This window comes from Boleophthalmus pectinirostris, unplaced genomic scaffold (assembly GCF_026225935.1).
Source record: "Boleophthalmus pectinirostris isolate CB_2022bp ecotype Guang Dong unplaced genomic scaffold, ASM2622593v1 HiC_scaffold_10, whole genome shotgun sequence".
Taxonomy (NCBI): domain Eukaryota; kingdom Metazoa; phylum Chordata; class Actinopteri; order Gobiiformes; family Gobiidae; genus Boleophthalmus; species Boleophthalmus pectinirostris.
In genome coordinates, this window is record NW_026570971.1 from 9,047,060 (window position 1) to 9,068,396 (window position 21,337).

The following is a 21,337-nucleotide window of genomic DNA, read 5'->3' on the forward strand; positions in this document are numbered from 1 at the left end:
CTGGACTTTTCCTTACGTCATCTTTGGTTTGAAGATTTAAAGAGTTCAATGTGAGTATGTGCTAGAATATGTCAACAATGCAATCTTAAATCCTATCACTCGAGCAATAAATATTACCAGTAAATCCATTTTTAGTAGGTTTTTACTATTTTCTCCATAAAAAACGTATACAATCTAATGTACATTATGACAAGTTGTACAGCTTTTATGTTTAAAATAAGGACTCAATTTATTTTTAATATGTAGATATAAATATATATATTTTGTCAAAATATATGATCATATTGTCAAAAGAAACAAACAAAAGTGAGACAAACATACACCTCAACATAAACGTTATAAATAAGGGTCCGAGTGAGCGTTCTGGGGGAGGGCGGGTGGAGTGTCCGGTATAGCTTCTGTCAGTGAGGTCCATAGTCCTCCTCAGGCCAACAGTGTCCTGGACTAGCGGCAGCCACAGCCCTCCACCACCATCTCCTGGTAGTTTTTGAGCACCACCTTGTCATGCTCGTCCAGGTAGAGCATGGAGATGGCGCTCAGCTCCGTGGGCACGCAGCACGCCTTGGGAATGTTGTTGTTGACCGAGTTGACCAGCGTCTGCACTATGGCGTGGTTGGTGGAGTTCAGGTGGTCGGCCAGCGGGAATGGGCACTCCCCGTGGCAGTAATACGCCTGGTACCCGGGCGGCGCCACTATCCAGTCATTCCACCCCACGTCGCTAAAGTCCACGTACAGCGCGTGTCGCCGGCAGTTACGGTTCCGCTTCCGGCCCCTCTGCTTCGGGCTACGCTTCGCCCGCCTCGTCAACGGGTGGCCCTTTCCGTCGTGCCCGAAGGTGACCAACAGCGGGCGTAGCTGCTCCCAGTCCTCGCCCGGCTCTTGGTGGAGGGAGCGGCTGATCCGGACGTGCTTCCCCTGGTGGCGCGGGGTCTGGTTAAGGTGCAGGACCTCCACCGCCAGCCCGTAGTTGGGGTGGCGTTCCCGGGTCCAGCGCAGCACGGCCGGGCTGACGTCGAAGCTCTCCCACCGCGTGGCGTTGTGCCGGACCAGGCGGGTGTCCAGGAGCTGGGTGATGAGGGGCTTGCCCGGCTGCGGGGGCTTGATGACCTCGTGGATGTTGATGCGGTGAAGGCCCGGTTCCTCCGATAGGGCGTCCTGGATCTGGTGGCGGTAAAGCCGGAGCTCCGCGGACGTGAGGAGCTCGTCGTCCGGGATGCTGCTCAGGTTGAACAGGAAGCGGAGCGGCGTGGGCCTGCGGTCGTGTACGCCCTCCACCCTCTCCATGTGCTCTGCGGGGAACAAGAGAGAGATTTTGAGAATTTTGTTGATGGCAAACTTATTAAAATTAATTCAATTCAAGTTTACTTATATAGCACATTTAAAACAACTTCAGCTGACTAAAGTGCTTCACATAAAAGTCAACAACAACAGAAGAAACAGTTCCATACACATATATACAGATAACACGTGAAAACTACAATGAAAACACCAAGATAACCTACTAACTGCAAACACAACATATTAAGATACCCTTTTTTGTTTTAAAAATACTTCTATTCGCCAAAAACAACTTACTAAAATGTATTATAAGCTTCACTCTGAGCCAAAAGTCACTCCCCCTTCACAAAACTATTACGTTACAATCGGCGTGTGTTCCACTAAAGAAACAACTGCACATCGAATCAGGTTTGTGAAGCTGTAGTGTATAGTTTTGCATCATGTTTTTGTGGAGAATTGTCACGTAGGTTTGTGAGCGAAGGATTGGACAAAAGTAGGGTTTGGATAGAGCCTGGGAGAGATCACTACATTACTCAAACATGCATGGATGACATACGCTACCAGTCAAATGTTTTAGAACACCACACTTTTTCTATTTTTTTTTTTACTGTTGACCAAAACGTATTCTAAACTTTTGATTCATGAAAGTGTCCACCTTTGGCAGATATAACAGCTGAACACACTCGTGGCTCGTTCTTTTTACAACAGAAATCAAATATTCTTCAGAAAGTTCTTCCCAAGTCTGTTGCAGAAGTTTCCATAAATGTGTGGCACTTGTAGGTTGCTTCACTCTTCAGTCCAGTTCATCCCAAACCAGCTCGATGGGGTTTAAGTCTGGACACTGTGCTGCTGGACACTCCATGTTTTCAAGCTTTACCATCTTGTTCTTTTTTCCTGAGGTAGTTTTGGCAGAGTTTGGACTTGTATTTTGTATCTTTTATCTTTTTCAGTACCTACTTTTGTATCATTTCAAGCTTGCACAACTTGAATTGCAATAAATAACTGGAAAAATTAGGGTGTTCTAAAACTTTTGACCGGTAGTGTACACAACCACTTCAGGCATGTTTTTGATGAAGGAATGTTATAACATGGCAGCCAGGTTGACGCCACCTAGTGTCTCTGCTCAATTTCATTTCTCTCCAACGACTAGGTCAGGAATTGGAATACACTAGACGGTTTGCAAGAACCCTGAAAGTGCGAGTTCAGGCACCAGCCAATCAGCAAAGAGCCATAGATTCTGTGTTGGCAACGATTCCTGAGATCGAGGATTTAAAGCCGGAATAAAGAGAATGTTTAGTGAATTTTATCAAGGGGAAAGATGTTATTGCCCTTCGTCCTACGGGATTTGATGCATTACATACTTCACGACCAAATAGCAGCGATCGGTTGAATTTAAAAAAGTCTCAGTGGTCAGACGGTTTCCACAAAGTGAAACCGTCTGATAAATTAGGCTAATAAAACGGTAGAAAGCTCCAAAAAATCGATTCTGAATATACTCCCTCTTAAAAAAAAGTTATATATTTTTGGGAAAATGATCAAAACCTGCCTTAGATATCAGTCGAAAAATATTGTCAGACCTTATCGACCATCGCTTTCTCTGGATCCTACACAATCCGCATCAGCTACGCAAATACCCGTATCGTTCAATCTCTCCGCTCTTATCCATCACTCCTCCAGCGCCTCACCTCTGCCCTCTCCGACCCCATTTCTCTCCCTGTGCACAGACTTGCGTTGTCGGGGAGGAGGGTAGGTGATTAACGTACCACAGCTACAGTAAAAACAGGCTAGCTCCGCACATTTCAGCCAAGATCACCATTGTTGGGAGAAAGGAATGTTGTGTCTACCCTTTTCCTGCTCATTCCGGGCCCTGTTATTTCACACCCAGGCCATAATCTCCGCCAGGTGCTTCGTATTATTAAAACCTTCTGTGTTCCTGATTAGCTAGCCGCGCTTTGCTAGCTTACGACGTTTATCATTTTCATCATGCATAATCATTAAGGAGGCCGACGGTACAATATCCAAGGGAAAACACTCGGGGGTTTCGCAGAAGTCGGATAAGAGTTTGGGGAAGTATGTACGGGGGATGATAAGTTTTAATGTTGTTGCTACGGTGAATAGAAATATTGTAATTTTATGATTCGGAAACTTGTGGTCCAAGAATTTGATCTAAACCTATAAAATGTAAAGTGAAGTTATGACAAGTGGATCACTGATACTGAAATTTAACGATAACGGTATAAAAAAGTTAACAGAAATTTTGTTAATAGTGTCATTTATGAAACCAGTTGTACTTTTCTTATTCTTATCTTCGTAAGTTTTGGTTTAGTCCTAATTTAGTTTAGTCCAGGTTTAGGCTTAGACCTGGTTTAGTCCTGGTTTAGACTTGCTGTAGTCCTTGCTTTTAGTTCAAAGTTGGGTTCAAACTTGTCCTGGTTTAGTCCTGTTTTTTCGGAAACTTGTGGTCCAAGAATTTAAACCTATAAAATGTAAAGTGTAGTTATGACAAAAATGGATCACTGATACTGAAATTTAACGATAACGGTATGAAAAAAAGTGTACAGAAATGTTGTTATTAGTGTAACTTCCAAAACCAGTTGTATTTTTCTTATCTGGTCGGTTATTGTTAGTTCTAGTTTAATCCTGGTTTAGTTTAGTCCTGGTTTAGGCTTAGTCCTGGTTTAGACTTGCTCTAGTCCTTGCTTTTAGTTCAAGGATGGGTTCATACTTGTCCTGGTTTTCGGCCCAGTTTGAGTCCTAATGTAAATTTGGTTTAGTCCTGACCTAGCGCAGTTTTGCAAATTGTAATTTTATGATTTGAAAACTTGCTCTAAACCTATAAAATGTAAACTGAAGTTATGACAAATTCATCACTGATACTGAAATTTAACGATAACGGTATGAAAACGTTTAGAGAAATTTTGTTAAAAGTGTAATTTCTGAAAATATGCACACCGGTTGTATTTTTCTATCTTTTTTTAAATATATATCTGCTATTGGTATGGTCCTAGTTTAGACCTGGTTTAGTTAAGTCCTAGGTTAGGCTTAGTCCTGGTGTAGACTTGCTATTAGTTCAAGGGTGGGTTCATTCTTTCCCTGGTTTGGTCCTGGTTTTCAGCCCCGTTTGAGTCCTAATCTTGGTTTAAATTTGGTATAGTCTTGATCTAGTCCAGATTTAATCCCAATTTGATGCATTGAAGTGTAAACTACTAATAATTATTGGAACCAATTTTTATTAACCCTAACTAGCACTAACCCTAAAGATTTATCTTTCCGACGGTACAATATCCAAGGGAAAACACTTCGGAGATTCGCAGAAGTCGGATAAGAGTTTGGGGAAGTATGTACGGGGGATGATAAATTTTATGATTCGAAATGATTTGAAAACTTGTGGTCCATGAATTTGCTCTAAACGTAAACGTATAAAATGTAAACTGAAGTTATGACAAATGGATCACCGATACAGAAATTTAACAATAACACTTTTTTTTTGTACCGTTATTAGTGTAATTTCCAAAAACATGCACACCAGTTGCATTTTTCTTATCTTCTAGGCTATTGGTACGGTCCTAATTTAGACCTGGTTTAAGTTCAAGTGTGGGTTCATACTTGTCCTGCTTTGGTCCTGGTTTTCGGTCCAGTTTTGAGTCCTAATTGGGATTTAGGTTTGGTTTAGTCCTGATCTAGTCCAGATTTAGTCCCAATTTGATGCACTGAACTGTGAACGACTAATAATTATCTTAACAATTTTTTAAAAACCCTAACTCTGAAGATTTATCTGAAGGTAAAATGGTAAAATTAAGATAAAATAAAGAAATAAATCAACCAAATGTTCTCATTTTCCCACATTTTAGCATGAAAAGCTGTGTATCCAATTCTTTCCCATGTATTTAACCAAAATTTGAAGTAAAAATAAGTCCACTATTACAAAGCTTCTTATTGCCCAATGAACAGGAAGTGCATAGTTAGCATACTAGTTGTTGTAAGCTTTATTGTGATGGCAAAAATCCAGTCTGGTAAACTCACTGTGGTGAATAATTAACGTAAGGTAAGTGAGGAATAACTTTGGACCACTGCAAAATGTTTTGAGCTACTTCTGTTTTTCACATTTTTAAGACAGTAAAAATCAGGTAGAAAGTCTTTACTATACCTCATGCAAAAAAAAAAAAAAAACAAATACATGAAGGGGTCAAACGCTATAAGTCACATGGCGCTGGGTGGTCAATTCTCAGAAGTTTACTTAAAAATGTAGAAAAAACCCTACGCCCCTGCTCTTATCCGTCTTACACTTGTCAAGCCGCGTGCTTAGACTCCTAATCCGCCGAAGGGAGGAGAAATGAATGAATAACAAAGCTATCACCTGAAACAATAATGTTTTCTTAATGATATAGCTAGCGCCGTGGCTGTCCATATGTCGCGGGGTGCACCGAGGGTTGTGTTTGGGATAAATCAGTCAACTGGATCACACTGGCGTACAATGGGGCCCAGATGAAAGCGAGCACTTAAAAGTCCTCACAGCGTGTTATTAACATAGTTGGAGGGGGAGAAGACAGCAGGAGAAATACGTTGCATCACTGCGCTCGTCGGCCATGTTTGTTCAGAGTTAGCGGCCCAGACTAGTTACAAAAGTTAAAGGTAAAGTCGGAGTCCAGTTTGAAACCGAAGGACTTAGAAATCAGCCCACGCAAAGTCCAATATTACGCCACGCAGACTCCTGTGAGGTTTAAGCCGCGTTAGAATGTTGTTACCTCATCAAAAACAAACCCGGAGTTGTGTTTTGTTTCATTCACACAAAAAGAGCAGGAAGTGCGTAAACTGCTCGATAAAGGCGCGAGTGATCGGCCTGAAACCTGAACACTACCGCTTCGTGACATCACAAGGTGCAAGAGACTACAAATAAAACACAACTCCAGGTCCGTTCCTGAGGAGGCAACAACATTATAACACGGCTAAAGCTCACAGAAGTCAAGTTTGTGTGATATAAGACCTTTAAATTGAATATTAAATCCTTTATTGTTATTAGTCTGTCTACTTCTTCAAAGCTCAGAATACTTCGTTCCACCTTGTGATGTCGTTGAATACGTAGTGGTAGTTTTCAAGTTAACGGATACCTTTAAGATTTTGTTCAGTAGAGACAAGCAATGGTGAAATCAAAGAAAAGATTCGAGTGAAGGTGTGTGGAGTTTAAAAACACAGTGGAGAGACGAACTTTCAGTGTTAAACATGTGTGAATGAAACAAAACACAACTCCAGGTCTGTTTGTGATGAGTAAACAACATTATAACATCCAAGGTTCCCACTCTTTTTCACTGTCACAATTTCAAAACTTTTCCATGACTTTTTAATGAACTAAAGTGAATTTTCCATGACTTTACGGCACCTACATGTGTAGAATTGATCAGATTTTTAAGGCTAAATATGAAATGTCAACCCTTTCCACTCATCTTATGGTTTGGGATTATAGTTTTTTAACATTCAAAATACTGTCAGTGTATTTAATTGTCATCACTTTTAAACAAAACGTTCAGAAATATTTATAATAGCCGAATGATAACTTAACAGAACGAAGAAGTTGTGTGAAAGAGATGCTAAATACCTAAAAAACTGTCATTGAATTTACAAAAATCCATGACTTTTCCAGGCATGAAAAATTACATTTTCAATTTCCATGACTTTTTCAGGATTTCCATGACCGTGGGAACCCTGTAGACCAAAAATTGTGTAATATGGGCCTTTAAAGGTGCAGTATGTAGCTTTCTGGAAGTGGCACCTTCATGGTTCCATGGGTGTAACAAGTTAAAGCCACACTTTGGAACATTCTCTATGGACATTGACAGGTCCTGTGTCATAATGTGCAAGATTACAGCTAAAGGAGCAACATTTCCATGGAAACAAGCTGGATAAGACTAAAGGTTTGTGGAGACGCAAGCCCACTCAACACAATCATCTAACATTTATTCCATTCTGTTGTTTCTATTGTTCAGAAATACAGTCATTCTCTCTTTGAATAGGGTTGCCTCTCCACAGATCTGACCTCATAATGTAGCCTATAGTTGTCTCCCATGATTTACATAAGTTTAGTTACATGCTTTTTTTTCTTTCTTTTGCTAAAATGTTATATACTGTGGGTTTAATAGTAAAATGTCATGTTTTACTGTCGATTTGTTGTACCATTAACTTATAGGGGCTGGAATATAAATCTTTCTAATGGTGTTTTTGCGGCTGACCAGGTTATATGACATTTATTCTATTTACAAATGATGTGAAATGAATGTCAAAAGGTCAAAATCTTCTTTGTAGTTTTGGAAAGTCAGTGTGAAGTTGTTGTTGTTATGTTACGTGACGTTACTTGTTCAAATTGACTAATGTTGTCGATTGTTTCAAATGTAAGTGGGCGTATTAAGGCTGAATCATCCTATCTCCACTCCTCCCCCCCGGGACCAAACTGTTGACTAGCCCTGGCCGTAGCTTTTAACATACAATTTTCTCCTGCAAGTCCGTTCTAGTTCTCAAAAACATCAGCCAAACTAAAGGCGCACTGTGTAACTTTTCTGGTAAAAGCAGAATTTACACTGAGACGTCATTGCTTTGCTTGGAAAAGTTCCACCATAATGCGTTAAACAAGCACCTGACGCCGGCGCACGATCCTCAAAAACACCTGTCGCTGAACAATTATGAGGTAATTACATTTAATGCCACACTTTGGAACATTCAAGGCAATAGAAAAGCAAAAGAAAAGTGACATAATTGCCCCTTTAAAGTCATAAGAACGTATGTAAACAATACTTTCATGGAGATTTTATGCCATACTGTGGAATATTACAGCCAAAGGAAGCATCTCCATGGAAACAAGCAGGAAGTAGACCAGTCAGGTTTACGGAGATGCAAGCCCATTCACAGTAAGAGCATTTGTTACTGTGTTTTTGGTGCAATAAAATCACTCATAATGATAAAAACAGGCCTTAATTTACTTTAATTTAGGCAAAAAAAGTTACATACTGTGGCTTTAAAGGTGGTCTATGTCACTTTTGTGGAACGAGGAGATGTCCACGGAGATGTTTATCCTAGAATGTACCATGTATGGCATTAAATTTGCTTATTATTATTGAAAATTTTAGAATATTTTACTATATCTACTATTCTACTGTATCTAGGTCCACCTCTCCACAGATCGGACCTGTAAACCGGCTTGGCGCTCGTCTCCGCGGTCTCCAAAAGCTACACAGTGCACCTTTAAGTCGGACACGTTTTGGACCGCTGTTTACCTCGTCGCATTCTCTGCCCGAGCCAGATCACCAGCCCGATTCTCTCTGCGAAAAAATTTCCCTTGAGACTTTGCCTTCGCCTGTTTTTCCACGTCCCGAGAGAGCGTCGTCCCACATTGTTGGAAGGCGGGTTTTATTTAGACGGGAGCGCAGAGTAGAATTAAAGATAATTGCACGTTCGCGATAGCCCTTCGAAATGAGCCTTCCATGCAAACACACAAAGCAAGACACAAGAAAGAGCTCGCCCGGGCCTAGACACTTGGGTGGGGTCCCAGTTGCAAGCCATAATCTAGAGGTATGCCTTATAGCTCCAGCTGCGAACCGTCCACACATTCTGGAAAGCTTGTCCTGCAGATTTTTTTCCTCCTATTCGCTGACCACATCCTCCATGGTTTGGGTGAGAAGGGCGGGGCGGCTTTAAAATCGTGTTTCAAGGGATGTAGGAAATGCGTTTTGCAGTCCTCACCCAACGCAAATGCAAGACGGCGCTTTTCCACTGGCCAGATGGCGGGCTGCTGGCTGCTGGCGTGCGCGCAGGGGAAGCAAAGGGGGGAGATTGGGAGTTTATGAAAACACTGGGAATGATGCAACCCAATGAGGCACTTTTCACCAAAGGCCGGTTGGAAGAGACGGCGGCGATGACAGAGCGGCGATTTAAACGCGAGACAAAATAAGCCACTGCCTTTTCGCGCGGTCGTCAAAGATATGCGCCGAAATAGAAGAGCTAGTTTGGGTTTAAGATCAAATTGGTTTTTATCTAGTTTTTTACCCGGGTGACTCGAAAGTCTTCCCACGGGTTTGCGAAGTTGTATGGTTACGGTTGAAGTTAGTGGGTGTTGAGCTGCTAATTAAACTTAAAAATAGCTTTGTTGCAGGTTAGCTTTCCAATCTGGCAAGCGGAATAAGCAGTTACACATTTGAGAAAGTGTATTTTTAGCCGCGTTGATCTGTTAACCATGTGTGCAACAATTGATTGCCATTGCAGGAGTCTTTAAAAGCTGAATCGGTGTTGTATTAGTCTTACTCAACCTCTGTCAGACCCATTTAAATCTTGCAAAAAGAAGAAAAAAAAACAAAGACATGCTGTAAACTAACCCAAAGAACTGCATGAATATTTGCTCAAATTACTTTCTTAGATACTAGTATTTCAAAGATACTAGTATATAGTAAGCATGTTCTAGTTTAGGTCTTTGTTTAGAACTCTGTAGTCCTGTCTTAGACCTGGTATAGTCTTTATAGTCTAGAATTTACACCTGCTTCAATCCTTTTTATAATCCAAGTTTTGAGTTTTGATTTAGGTCTGGTTTAACCTAAGACTTGTTCAAACCTGGTTGACTTTTAGTACAGTCTTCGCTGCTGTTTTAGTCCTGCTGTGGTCTTCTAATCTCTAACGGGCTTTAATCCGAGCTTCATTTTAACACAATCTGACCAGAAAGACCTGAGCTGGAACTACGACAGGTGAGCCTCTCAAATCACATTAGAGTCAGACGATAGCTCACATAATCCCACAGTTTTTTCAGTCTGTTAATCGCACCTTTTTGCTGAAAATCAAAATCCAGTTTGTATTTTCTCTTGAGTTTTCAAACTTTTTTGGCAGTGTGTCTAATGTGTGCGTTGTGCCACCGTGGAAGATACCAAGTAAGTCTCAAATCTTTCACCTCAACTCTGAGTCAAGTCCCAAGTCAAATACAGGCAAGTCCAAGTCGAGTCTCGAGACACTGGCCCATAAGTCCAAGTCAAATCCAAGTCGTCTGCTCTGAGCTTCAAGTCATTTCAAGTCTTTAAACCAAAGTACCAAATACATCATAGATTTTTGCAATGTATATGAATTTTAAGATAAATTTTACTTAAAAAGTCATGGTATATTTACATATGAGTCTTTATTTGAAAGTTGTAGAAATGAATTTAGTCCATTTTTCCTTTTTATGTCTTGACAAGATCTTAGAGTGAATCATTACGGTCAGACTAGAAAGAATTCAGATTTAAAAGTGCTTCTCAAGTCTTCTCAAGTCACAGGCCTCAAGTCCGAGTCAAGTCCCAAGTCACTGACCTTCGAGTCCAAGTCAAGTCCCAAGTCTTAATCCATTTTATCAAGCCAAGTCTCCACTTCTAAAAATAGTAACTCAAGTCTGACTCGAGTCACGACTTGCAAGTCCCCGCCTCTGGTAGCTAATGAACACTCATAGACATACTCTACATGTAGAACCCCCCATTGCGATGTCACTGCAAACTCTAATCTGCAAACTCAAAACTTAACACTGGATTATAGAGACTTAAGTGTATCTACCACACGGGGTCAGCCCTATGTTCCATTATTTCTAAGATTCTTCTCAAAATTAAACTCTAAATCAAGTCATTTTTATTTTTATACCGCATTTAAAGGGATGATTTAGAGTAATTTCAATCGAGGATCCTTTGCACCATGACCTCAACCTTACATCTGTAGTCAAGTGCTGCTGGATAATAGGTTGGAACATAGAGACTAATTTTGGGCCTAATTTTGGAAGGAAATAGAAAAAAAACTTAGAAATGAGGGAACACAGGGCTGAGGGAACGTAGGCGCACTCTCCTACCGCACTTCTTACCCTCATGGTGGAAGCCCCTCACGGTGTTGGCCCGGCTGGCGGACCTCTCCGGGTACTGGAAGGCCTCCGCGTCCTCCTCGGCCTCTCCGGACTGCAGCCTGTACAGGTCCAGCATGTACTGGGGCACGGTGAGGGCACGGCTGGGGCGGGGCCGTCTGCGGAGGCCGAACATCTGGAGCAGCGTGGCCTCGAAGTCCCGTAGCAGGTCATTGCTCTGAGGGTCCCCACCAGCGCGAACTCCCGGAACCTTCTTCTTCCCTTCCTCAGGTATCAGATTAGCATGGTTGCTCTCTCCCAGCAGGACTTGGCATATTAAAATGACCATCAGCATTCGATTACCAGGAATCATGATGTCTCTAGGGAGAAGGCAAACAAGCGATTAACACCAGATTGGATAAAGAAAACTACGGTCAAACTTGGGTGGAGTTGCGCTGATGTGTGTGCAGTCGATTTTGGCAAGTAGCTGGAAATTTAGACTAACACTAGATTTGTTTTGGTTTGCCTGTTCACCATGTTAAAACAAACAAATCTGATTATTACTTTTGACAGAAATGGAGAAAGATGTTTAAGCAGTTAACATTTTAAAATAAATTCTGGGTGGAGTCAGCTGGACATTTAGCCTAACCTTAGTTTTGTTTAGACTAGCCCGTAAACCGTAAGTAAAACAAGTAAAATGTTGAACAAATTTGATCTTATTATTAATATTATTTGAAATAAACCAACACCAGATGTGATACATTAAATATGCACTAAATTTTGGGTGGAGATGCTCAGTGCGGTTAGCTAATATCGGCAAGTAGCTGGACGTTTAGCCTATCCCGAGTTTTGTTTAGGCTACCATGGTTAAAAAAACTAAAATCCTCAACAAATTTTATTATTAGGCAATTTATGATAAAGCAAAACAAGCAATTACAACTAGATTTAATACGTTTCTGAGTTGTGTCAATGTGTGTCGTCAAAATTGGCAAGTGGCGAGAAGTTTAAACTAACTCGGGTTTTATTTAGGCTAGTGCGGACACCACGGTTAAAACTACCCCAAAAGGCAAACACATGATTAACCGCAGATTCGATACAGAAGGGTACGTCAAGTTTTGAGTGGAAATTGCGTCAGTGCGGTTCGCCAGTATCGGCGAGTAGCTGGACATGTTGCCTATCCCTAGTTTTGTTTAGGCTAGCCTGTAAAGCGTGGGTAAAACAACTAAAATGCGGTTGGTCAATATTGGCAAGTAGCTGGAACATGAGCCTAACTTTGGTTTTGTTTAGGCTAGAAATGGGCAAAACAACTAAAACGCTGAACAAATTTGACACTTTTATTTTTTTAAAGTTTGAAATAAATTGAAAAGTGGCCAGATCTACTGAAGCGTTTGACACGTTGTGAACTTAAGCAGCTATTTTAGTCTTCATTAGGCCTATATTTTGTAATCTTTGTCCGTCTTTATTTGAAAATTGCAGCTATTCTGGTTTTAATTTCTGCTACTTTTTTCACATTTTCATCTACTTAACATGTTTTAGTTTGCTACTTTTGATTTATGTTCAACAGATTCGCAAAAGATTGGTCCAGATGTGGACTTTTTTAAGGTTTAGCCCTGGTTGAGTTCTGGGTTTAGTCCCGATTTTGGTGATGGGTTTGTATAAGTTGCGATTTATTTTGACAGTAAATACTTTAAAAACTTTGCCCGACTTTTTTGAGGTTTAGTCCTGTTCTGGTCCTGGTTTAGCCCTGGTTGAGTTCTGGGTTTAGTCCTGATTTTGGTGAGGTGCGTGTATAAGTGGTGATTTGTTTTGATGGTGAATACATAAATTTTTAATTTCTGCAACTTTGTCCACGTTTTCATCTACTTAATATGTTTTAGTTTGCTTGGTTTGCTTTACATTTGATTTATGCTCAAACAAATTCGCAACAGATTGGTCCAGATGTGGACTTTTTTAGGTTTAGTTCTGTTCTAGTCCTGGTTTAGCCCTGGTTTTTTTAAGGAGTTTGTATAAGTGGTGATTTGTGGCAAGGGTAAATACTTTAAAAACTTTGCTTGACTTTTTAAAGGTTTTAACCTGTTCTGGTCCTTGTTTAGCCCTGGTTGAGTTCTGGGTTTAGTCCTGATTTTGGTGAGGTGTGTGTATAAGTCGTGATTTGTTTTGACGATAAATACTTTAAAAACTTTGCCTGATTTTATTTGAAAATTGCAGCTATTCAGGTTTTAATTTCTGCAACTTTTTTCACATTTTCATCTACTTAACATGTTTAAGTTTGCCACTTTTGACTTACGTTCAACAAATTCGCAACAAAGTGGTCGAGATGTGGACTTTTTTAGGTTTAGTCCTGTTCTAGTCCTGGTTTACTGGAGCTTAACTCTTTTTTTTTTAGGTTAGAAATGGGCAAAACAACTAAAACGCTGAACAAATTTGACAGCTTTATTTTTTTAAGTTTGAAAAATTTGGAAAAGTACTGAAGTTTTGACACGTTGTGAACTTAAGCAGTTATTTTAGTCTTCATTAGGCCTGCATTTTGTAATATTGTTATATTTTGTAATCTGGTTACACTTGAATTTCGTCATTTTCTGCAGTCATTCCTGTTTCAACAATAGCCAAGGTATTTGACGAAGGTTTAAAAGGCTTCCCTCAACGTACTATTACATTTCAATCAAGCTTATTTTAGTAAAACATGGAAATTCATTGATTATCTACGGATATTTTCCATTAAGGTTTTGACCAATAGCCGACTAGGTCAACATTTAACTTTAACTTTAACTTAACATATTTAAGCTCTAAGTGTTGTTTACCACACAACAGTCAGATAACAGAATCAGATAGAACTACTGTTTACCTACGGACACGTCCTTCAGGGAAAAACTGCTCCTTCAACAAAGATTTGGGGAATTTTAAGTCAATTCCCGAGTCCCTCCCCCACTTGGAGCAAAGTTTCATCTTGATAAAACCTCCCAAATCCAAGACTGTGTTCACACTTGTCCTGGTTTGATCTCAGATTGGTCCAGATGAGGACTTCTTTTTAAGGTTTAGTCCTGTTCTAATCCTGGTTTTGTCCTGGTTTAGCCCTGGTTGAGGTCTGGGTTTAGTCCCGATTTTGGTGAGGTGTGTGTAAGTGACGATTTGTGGTGAAACTTTGCCCAACTTTATTTGAAAACGGTAGCTATTCAGTTTTTAGGTTCTGTTTTAGTCCTGGTTGAGTCCTGAGCTTAGTCCCCATTTTGGTGAGGTGTGAGTGTAAGTGGTGATTTGTGGTGATGATAAATACTTTTAAAACTTTGCCCAACTTTATCTGAAAATGGTAGCTATTTCAGTTTTTAATTTCTGCAACCTTTTTTCACATTTTCATCTACTTAATATGTTTTAGTTTGGTACTTTTGATTTACATTCAACAAATTCCCAAAAGATTGGTCCAGAGGTGGACTTTTTAAGGTTTGGTCCTGTTCTAGTCCTGGTTTAGCCCTGGTTGAGGTCTGGGTTTAGTCCCAATTTTGGTGAAGTGTGTGTATAAGTGGGGATTTGTGGCGACAGTAAATACTTTAAAAACTTTGCCTGACTTTTTAAGGTTTAGCCCTGCTCTAGTCCTGGTTTAGTCTTGGGTTAGTTCTGGGATTAGTCCTGATTTTGGTGAGGTATGTGTTTATATTGTAATTGGTGGGGACAATAAATATTTTAAAAACTTTGCCCAACTTTATTTGAAAATGGTAGCTATTCAAGGTTTAATTTCAGCAACTTTTTTCACATTTTCATCTACTTAACATGTTTTAGTTTGGTTCTTTTGATTTACGTTCAACAAATTCGCAACAGATTGGTCCAAATGTGGACTTTTTTTTTAAAGGTTTAGTCCTGTTCTGGTCCTGGTTTAGTCTTGGTTGAGTTTGGGTTTAGTCCCGATTTTGGTGAGGTGTGTGTATCAGTGGTGATTTGGTTTGACAATATATACATTGGTTTTTAATTTCTGCAACTTTTTCCACATTTTCATCAACTCAATATGTTTTAGTTTGCTTAGTTTGCTTTACTTTTGATTAACGTTCAACAAATTCGCAACAGATTGGTCCAGATGTGGACTTTTTAGGTTTAGTCCTGTTCTAGACCTGGTTAAGTCCTGAGCTTAGTCCCAGTTTTGGTGAGGTGTGTGTGTAAGTGGTGATTTGTGGCAACAGTAAATACTTTAAAAACTTTGCCCAACTTTTTTAAGGTTTAGTCCTGTTCTAGTCCTGGTTTAGCCCTGGTTGAGGTCTGGGTTTAGTCCCAGTTTTGGTGAGGTGTGTGTATAAGTCATGATTAGCGGCGAGGGTAAATACTTTAAAAACTTTGCCCGACTTTATTTGAAAATGTTAACTTCAGTTTTTAATTTCTGCAACTTTTTCACATTTTCATCTACTTAACATGTTTTAGTTTGCTTTACTTTTGATTTACGTTCAACAGATTGGTCCAGATCTGGACTTTTTTAAGGTATAGTCCTGTTCCGGTCCTGGTTTAGTCCTGGTTGAGTCCTGAGCTTAGTTCCAACTTTTTTAAGGAGTGTGTATAAGTGATTTGTGGCGAGAGTAAATACTTTAACAACTTTGCCCGACTTTTTTAAGGTTTAGTCCTGTTCTGGTCCTGGTTTAGTTCTGGGTTTAGTCCCGATTTTGGTGAGGTGTGTGTATAAGTTGTGATTTGTTTTGACGATATATACTTTAAAAACTTTGCCCGACTTTATCTGAAAACCGCAGCTATTCAGTTTTTAATTTCTGCAACTTTTTCACGTTTTCATCTACTTAAAACAAAAATATATTTACTACAACCACAAAAGTAGTCCATCCACGTCAGTCTGTTTCAGTAAGTGGGCCTACAACTTTTCACCGCTCAGTACGTCTACACACCATAAGCCCAGCAGGAACACTTCATCACATGTGGAATTCTCAAATGCCACGATGCGTTCACTTACCGACAGAAAATAAAGCATGGGAAAACTGTCCATGTTTGTTGGGAGCGGGCTATGGACACGTTCTTCCAGGAAATGTTAGCTGGTGCTGGGCGGCTGCTGGGGACCGTTGGAGTGACCCTGTTCCTGCGAAGAAAACGTAGAAAAACAGTGGTTAACGTGGTAGCATGTCGGGTTTGCACGGGAGAGCAAAAGCGGCGGGGCAGGAGTGTGTCTTTAAGCCTTATCATTTTGGCTCTGGGCTTAAGCTAGCTATTTACTGTAACTGGAATGTTAGGAGGTATGTAGAACAACACGGACTGTAGACCTCCAACGCCTCCGTCTTATCTTGGCTTAAAAAAATATTATGAAAGTAAATTTAAAAATAAAAAAAAATCTGAAACGATACGCCATTAGTGCTTCGCTGCTTCGGAGTGCAGCAACAGAGCCCCAAAACGTGTCGCATCTGAGCCAGATTTTAAAAGAAATTCACGTTTATACGGAGTTTTAAGTAACCGTTCTTTTTATGAACACGATCCCACTGTACACGGTTCCCACGGTCATGGAAATCCTGGAAACGTCATGGAAATCGAAAATGTCGTTTTCTACGCCAGTGTAAATTCAATGAACGTTTTGGAAAAGTCACGTCATTTTAGCGTCGCTTTCACGCAACTACAACGTTCTGTTAAGTTATCACGACGCTATTATGATTATTTCTGAACATTTGCGCCTTTTTTTTGTTTAAGAGACGACAATAAATGCATTTAAAGTATTTTGAATGTTAAAAAACTATAATCCCAAACCATAAAGTGAGCAGAAAGGGTTAACGTTTCATATTTAGGCCTAAAAGTACATGTATGATGTCGTAAAGTCACGGGAAATTCACTTTAGGTCGTGAAAATGTCATGGAAAAGTTTTTAAATTCTGTCAGCGAAAAAAAAAGCTGGAACCCTGACTGTAAATTAGAACTATTAACATCTTTAGCTCATAAATATAGATTAAAACAAGACGATAAAGTCCAACTGGTTATGATGCTGCTATTGTTAGTCGAAGCGTGCAAACCCCCACCGCTACTACACCGCTTGAGAGATCACAGGTTGTAGTGACGCTGATGAGGCGACCGGTACTTTCTGACCCCTCTCTGCCAATAAAAAAGTACTTCAGTGTTGTTTTGTTGAAGTATTTCTTGAACAAGCATAATCACACACAAAAATCTGCATCGGTGGCGACAAAAAAAATGCAAAAATCTTTTAAAATGAGCCCAGTCCGAGCGGTTCTCGTGCGTGTGTTTGGGTAAAAAAAGCATACTTTGTTGTTTGAATGCTAATGCAGCTACATGGGCGTACATGGTTTTACTTAAACAGACAGCTTGCCCAGTTGTTTTTGGACACCGCCGCTATTTCTTTTACGGAACATAACTCTAATCCAATTGCACTTTTGGCTTCGCGGACTCGCTGTGTCGTGTGCTCCTATGATGCAACTATTCGGTCATCGTTTGGAATCGGTTCCACTGGCTCGCCCCCCAGAATGACAAGTACCGGAATATTTAAGCGAGGGCTGCGTTTTGGAGTGCTCCTACCGTACCCGGGAACGAAACAAGCAAAACGACCTGACCTCGCTGTAACCTTCACCGTTTCGACACAGCCTAACCGCCGTAACCCCGCCGCGCGAGTGCCACTGTCCGTGAGAACGCCGGCGGTGGGGAAAGAGGAGGGTTTTCGGAACATGATCGGCCCCATTACCCCTGGGCCGAGGCGGGGGCAGGAGGGGCAGGTTGGTGGGGTGTTGGAGCGAGGAGGCTATGTGCACATCTTTGACAACAAACGCTCATTGTAAAGCTCCCGGGCCTCTCCCATGATTACAGGGATACATGGTGGCTTAAAAACACACTGGCCATACAAATCGGGTAACTGTAGCCAAATCGTAAAATGCGTCGCACTGAAATACTAGTAGGTATGTAGTAATCCCTCGTCTCGAACAATACTAACGTGCAACAGAGCTTTGGAAGGGTTTTTCTTACACAAAAACGGTACGATTTGCAATAAAACATGAGCCAATTGCAAAAAAAATGACAATATGGGGGAAGATTCTGGAGTAATTTCGCTTAACTTGACTTTTTATTGATTGAAATGTTTTAGAAATGCAGATTCGATTGCAAATATGCCGTCGTGCAATCAGTAAATCCGCAGAATAAATTGGAAAAACTGGAATGAGAATGAAAATCGGACGGAGCTGGAACAAACTCAAACAAATTAAATGATCCCGAAGCCAGATAATATCGAGCTGTTGTCCATTTTGCAGAGGGTTTTTTTTTTGCCTCAAAGTGAATCTAACGTGGTTTTTCAAGCTGCCGTGGAAGCCGGCCAAGGCAGGCAGCCAAAAAGTTGCTCTTATCATCTCTCTCGGACATAATCAACCTGCTGAATGTGTAGCAAGTCAAGCTAAGCCAGATTTGACAACGGAGCTACTGGCCTCCTTTCACGGGTACTTTGAAAACACGCTCGCTCGCCAAACTCCACTCCGCCGCTATCTCCCTTTCGCATTTGTAGGAAGGGTGGGTCTGCAATCCTTCCATCTTAACATCAGAGAAAACGCGACGCAGGCTGCAATTACCAAAATCTACCAAACCAGACCAAAGCAAAAGCGGTCCGTCCTTGGCCCTTTCAACTGACCACAGATAGTAACGCGCACGGATCGCCTTTAAAGTGGAGGAATTTTGACAGCGATGGAGGGAGGAGGGCCGCGCTAGCCTGCTTTTATCCCCCGTGCACTTTGAGAACTTTGAATGGGTAAAAGATTTTATCCGCGCGTTTGATGTCGGCGAGAAACGTTAAGTGGTCGAGGAAGCTGCTTTACTAATTGGATAAAACGACAAAATTCGCAATGAAGCTTTCTTTAACCACAAGTAAGCTACTGAAAACTGAAAATACAAGCTGGAATTTGGAAGAACAGACACTTTTAAAGGCTAAACCTGAGCTGATTTATCTTTGTAAACTTCTTAGAAACGTAAGCAAGTGTTAGAACTTTTTGGCAAATCTGTTTAAATGTCCTACCATGTGTTTTGGGGTGACCAGACGTCCATATTTACCCGGGACAGTCCCAGATTTGAGCCCTGTGTCCCTTAGTCCCAGCAGATTTAACCAAAACCAGTGTTTTGTCCCAGTTTTATCAAGAAGTGCCACTATTTTTGACCAATCTGACCCCTGCCAACAGTAAAAACAGTCATACTTTGTCATTTATTTATGTAAATTGCAGAAAAGCTGCTTAAAAACAACCAAAACAAAGAGAAAATGTGACTATACTGAGTCACGTTAGTCCTAAATAAGTCATGAATGGACCGAGTGCATAAAAATAGTTCTTAATTACCTGCTCATTTCCCAATTTTATTATTAGTCATGACAAACCGGGAGAAAATCTAGTCACCCTAAGCATGAAATAAAGTCGTTTGGTTAAAAAAAAGCTACAAACATGATTCAGTTTCCAAGATGCCAGCGTTTTTTAAGAATCTAAAAGTGCACTGGCATAAATCTGCAGCTCAGGCCCAGCCACGGCTTATCTATCTGGTGCACACAGTCGCTGGAGAGGAACACACTCGTTCGTAAAGGGGGGAAGAAGGGAAGAAGTGTCCAGAGATTTGGCGTGTTTGTGATCAGTGCGCACGGGGAGCAGAGCGCAGTGTCCGCCGAACATTCGCAGTCTATGAGATCACCTTGGAGTAGGCTACGGGCTTGGTTTGCTGCACTAACACAACTTCCAGACCAGATATCTGACTTCCAAAGAGATAGTGGTTGCTTTAACAGACGTATTGCAGCGGGAGTTCGAGCTGGTTTAGTTTTACGCGTACGGATCGCGGTGCAAACAAGAAGATAGTTCGCTGAAAATGTTAAACCGTGCGAACTGGTGCAGAAATAAACACAACACAACACTTCTGCAGTTGAAGAAAGAAGTATAATCGAGCATTCTGGATCTGGTTTGTCCGTGCCATGCGCCGCAGGCCGCAAACTCCTCTCTCTCCTCTCCCTCTCTCCTCTCCTCCAGTCTAAAACAACTCAACATTAGCCAACACGTCCCCACGCCAAAAAAACCCCAAAAAGCCCTGACTGAAAACTGTTAACACTTCCTAGAAATTCCGGACTCCGTTGAACTTTTCGTTGTCATTACGCACGACTTGAACCGACCGGTTTCTCACGCTCTCCTCCGCGGGTTTATAGTCAGACTTGCTCCGCGTTAATAACGATTAGCCGACACCTCCGGCGCATGATGTCACGATAAATATTTCGGGATTACAAAATTGTGTGTACAAAAAGTGTCAGATGCAGCCGCGCGCGCCTTTGGGGGACGAGGGGTGAAGGAGGGAAGGAGAGAGGGAGGGAAAGAGAGAGGGGGGGTCGCGCAGGTGTCTAAACCAGGCTAAGCTTCGGTTAAACTCGGTCAAAGTTTACGGAAAGGCATTTAATCGATATTTATGCTTGTTCTATGAAGGTATGAACGCGTGGTTTTGGGATGATTTGGCAATGTTTGGATAAAGAGACAACCAACAGCTTCTAGTTTAAGGAAATAAAAAGGCAACAAGCTGGTCAACAAGTTTTTGAGCAAATTTACAGCGATGTGCGAAGTTACAGCGTAAAAAAAAACAAAAAAAAACAACTCCACGGAAGCCAAGAACACACATGACCGATCAGAGCCAACTAACACCATCCTCCTCTGCGTAACCGCGCAGTGAGAGTGACAGAAGCCGCAAGAAGAAGCCCTCAGCGGGGGATCTTACTTACCATCAGTAGTGGTCCAGGTGTCCTCGAATCCAAAAGAAAAAGAGTACGACCGGAGAGGCGACGCTCCTGTCCCCAAGGCTGGCAAAAACCGCGACGCCTCTCAATAATCCGTTACGATTCGGACCCAGAAACGCGACCGCTGTACCGCCGCGCGCACCTTTCTCGCGCAGTTCGAAGTGGAATTGCGCAGTTGTTTTGTTTGTTTTTTTTTGGGGGGGGGGAATGAGAAGTCTTCGCCTCGAGGTTTTCAGTCCAGTTCGAAAAGCGAGAGGAGAGGGAAGCGAGGAGACAGAGGCGCAAGGCTGGTCACGCAGACTTTTTCCAAATGATCCCAGCATCTATGGTCCCTTGCAGTTTTTATGTGTCCGCCCAATTTTTGCCCTCCCTGCCTCCTCGGCCCTCCCAGACCCCCCCTCCTCCTCCTCCTCCTCCTCTTCCTCCCTCTCTCCCTCTCTCCCTGTCCCTCGTGCGGTTCAAACACCTTGGATAACCCCCCTCCCCTGCGCCAAACTATTTTCTCTCCCATTATGCGAAACTTTGGGGGATTGA

The 21,337-nt window shown here is 41.4% G+C and overlaps 1 protein-coding gene across 1 annotated transcript; it reads right to left on the reverse strand.

Annotated features, from left to right (window-relative positions):
• Positions 1-205: 205 nt before the first annotated feature.
• bmp4 (bone morphogenetic protein 4) lies at positions 206-21,122 on the reverse strand. Its single transcript, XM_055161821.1, has 4 exons — positions 20,789-21,122; positions 16,041-16,163; positions 11,126-11,479; positions 206-1,289 (listed from the first exon to the last, which is right to left on the reverse strand). Exons 3-4 carry the CDS (start codon positions 11,472-11,474, stop codon positions 445-447), a joined length of 1,194 nt encoding a protein of 397 aa, XP_055017796.1. The 5' UTR covers positions 11,475-11,479; positions 16,041-16,163; positions 20,789-21,122; the 3' UTR covers positions 206-444.
• Between the last annotated feature and the right edge of the window lie 215 nt (positions 21,123-21,337).

Excerpts from the sequence above, each read along its gene's own strand:
- bmp4 (XM_055161821.1), bottom strand. The coding sequence starts at position 11,474 with ATGATTCCTGGTAATCGAATGCTGATGGTCATTTTAATATGCCAAGTC. Across the intron at positions 1,290-11,125 it reads GAGGGGCTTCCACCATGAGG|AGCACATGGAGAGGGTGGAG; the intron begins GTAAGAAGTGCG and ends TGTTCCCCGCAG.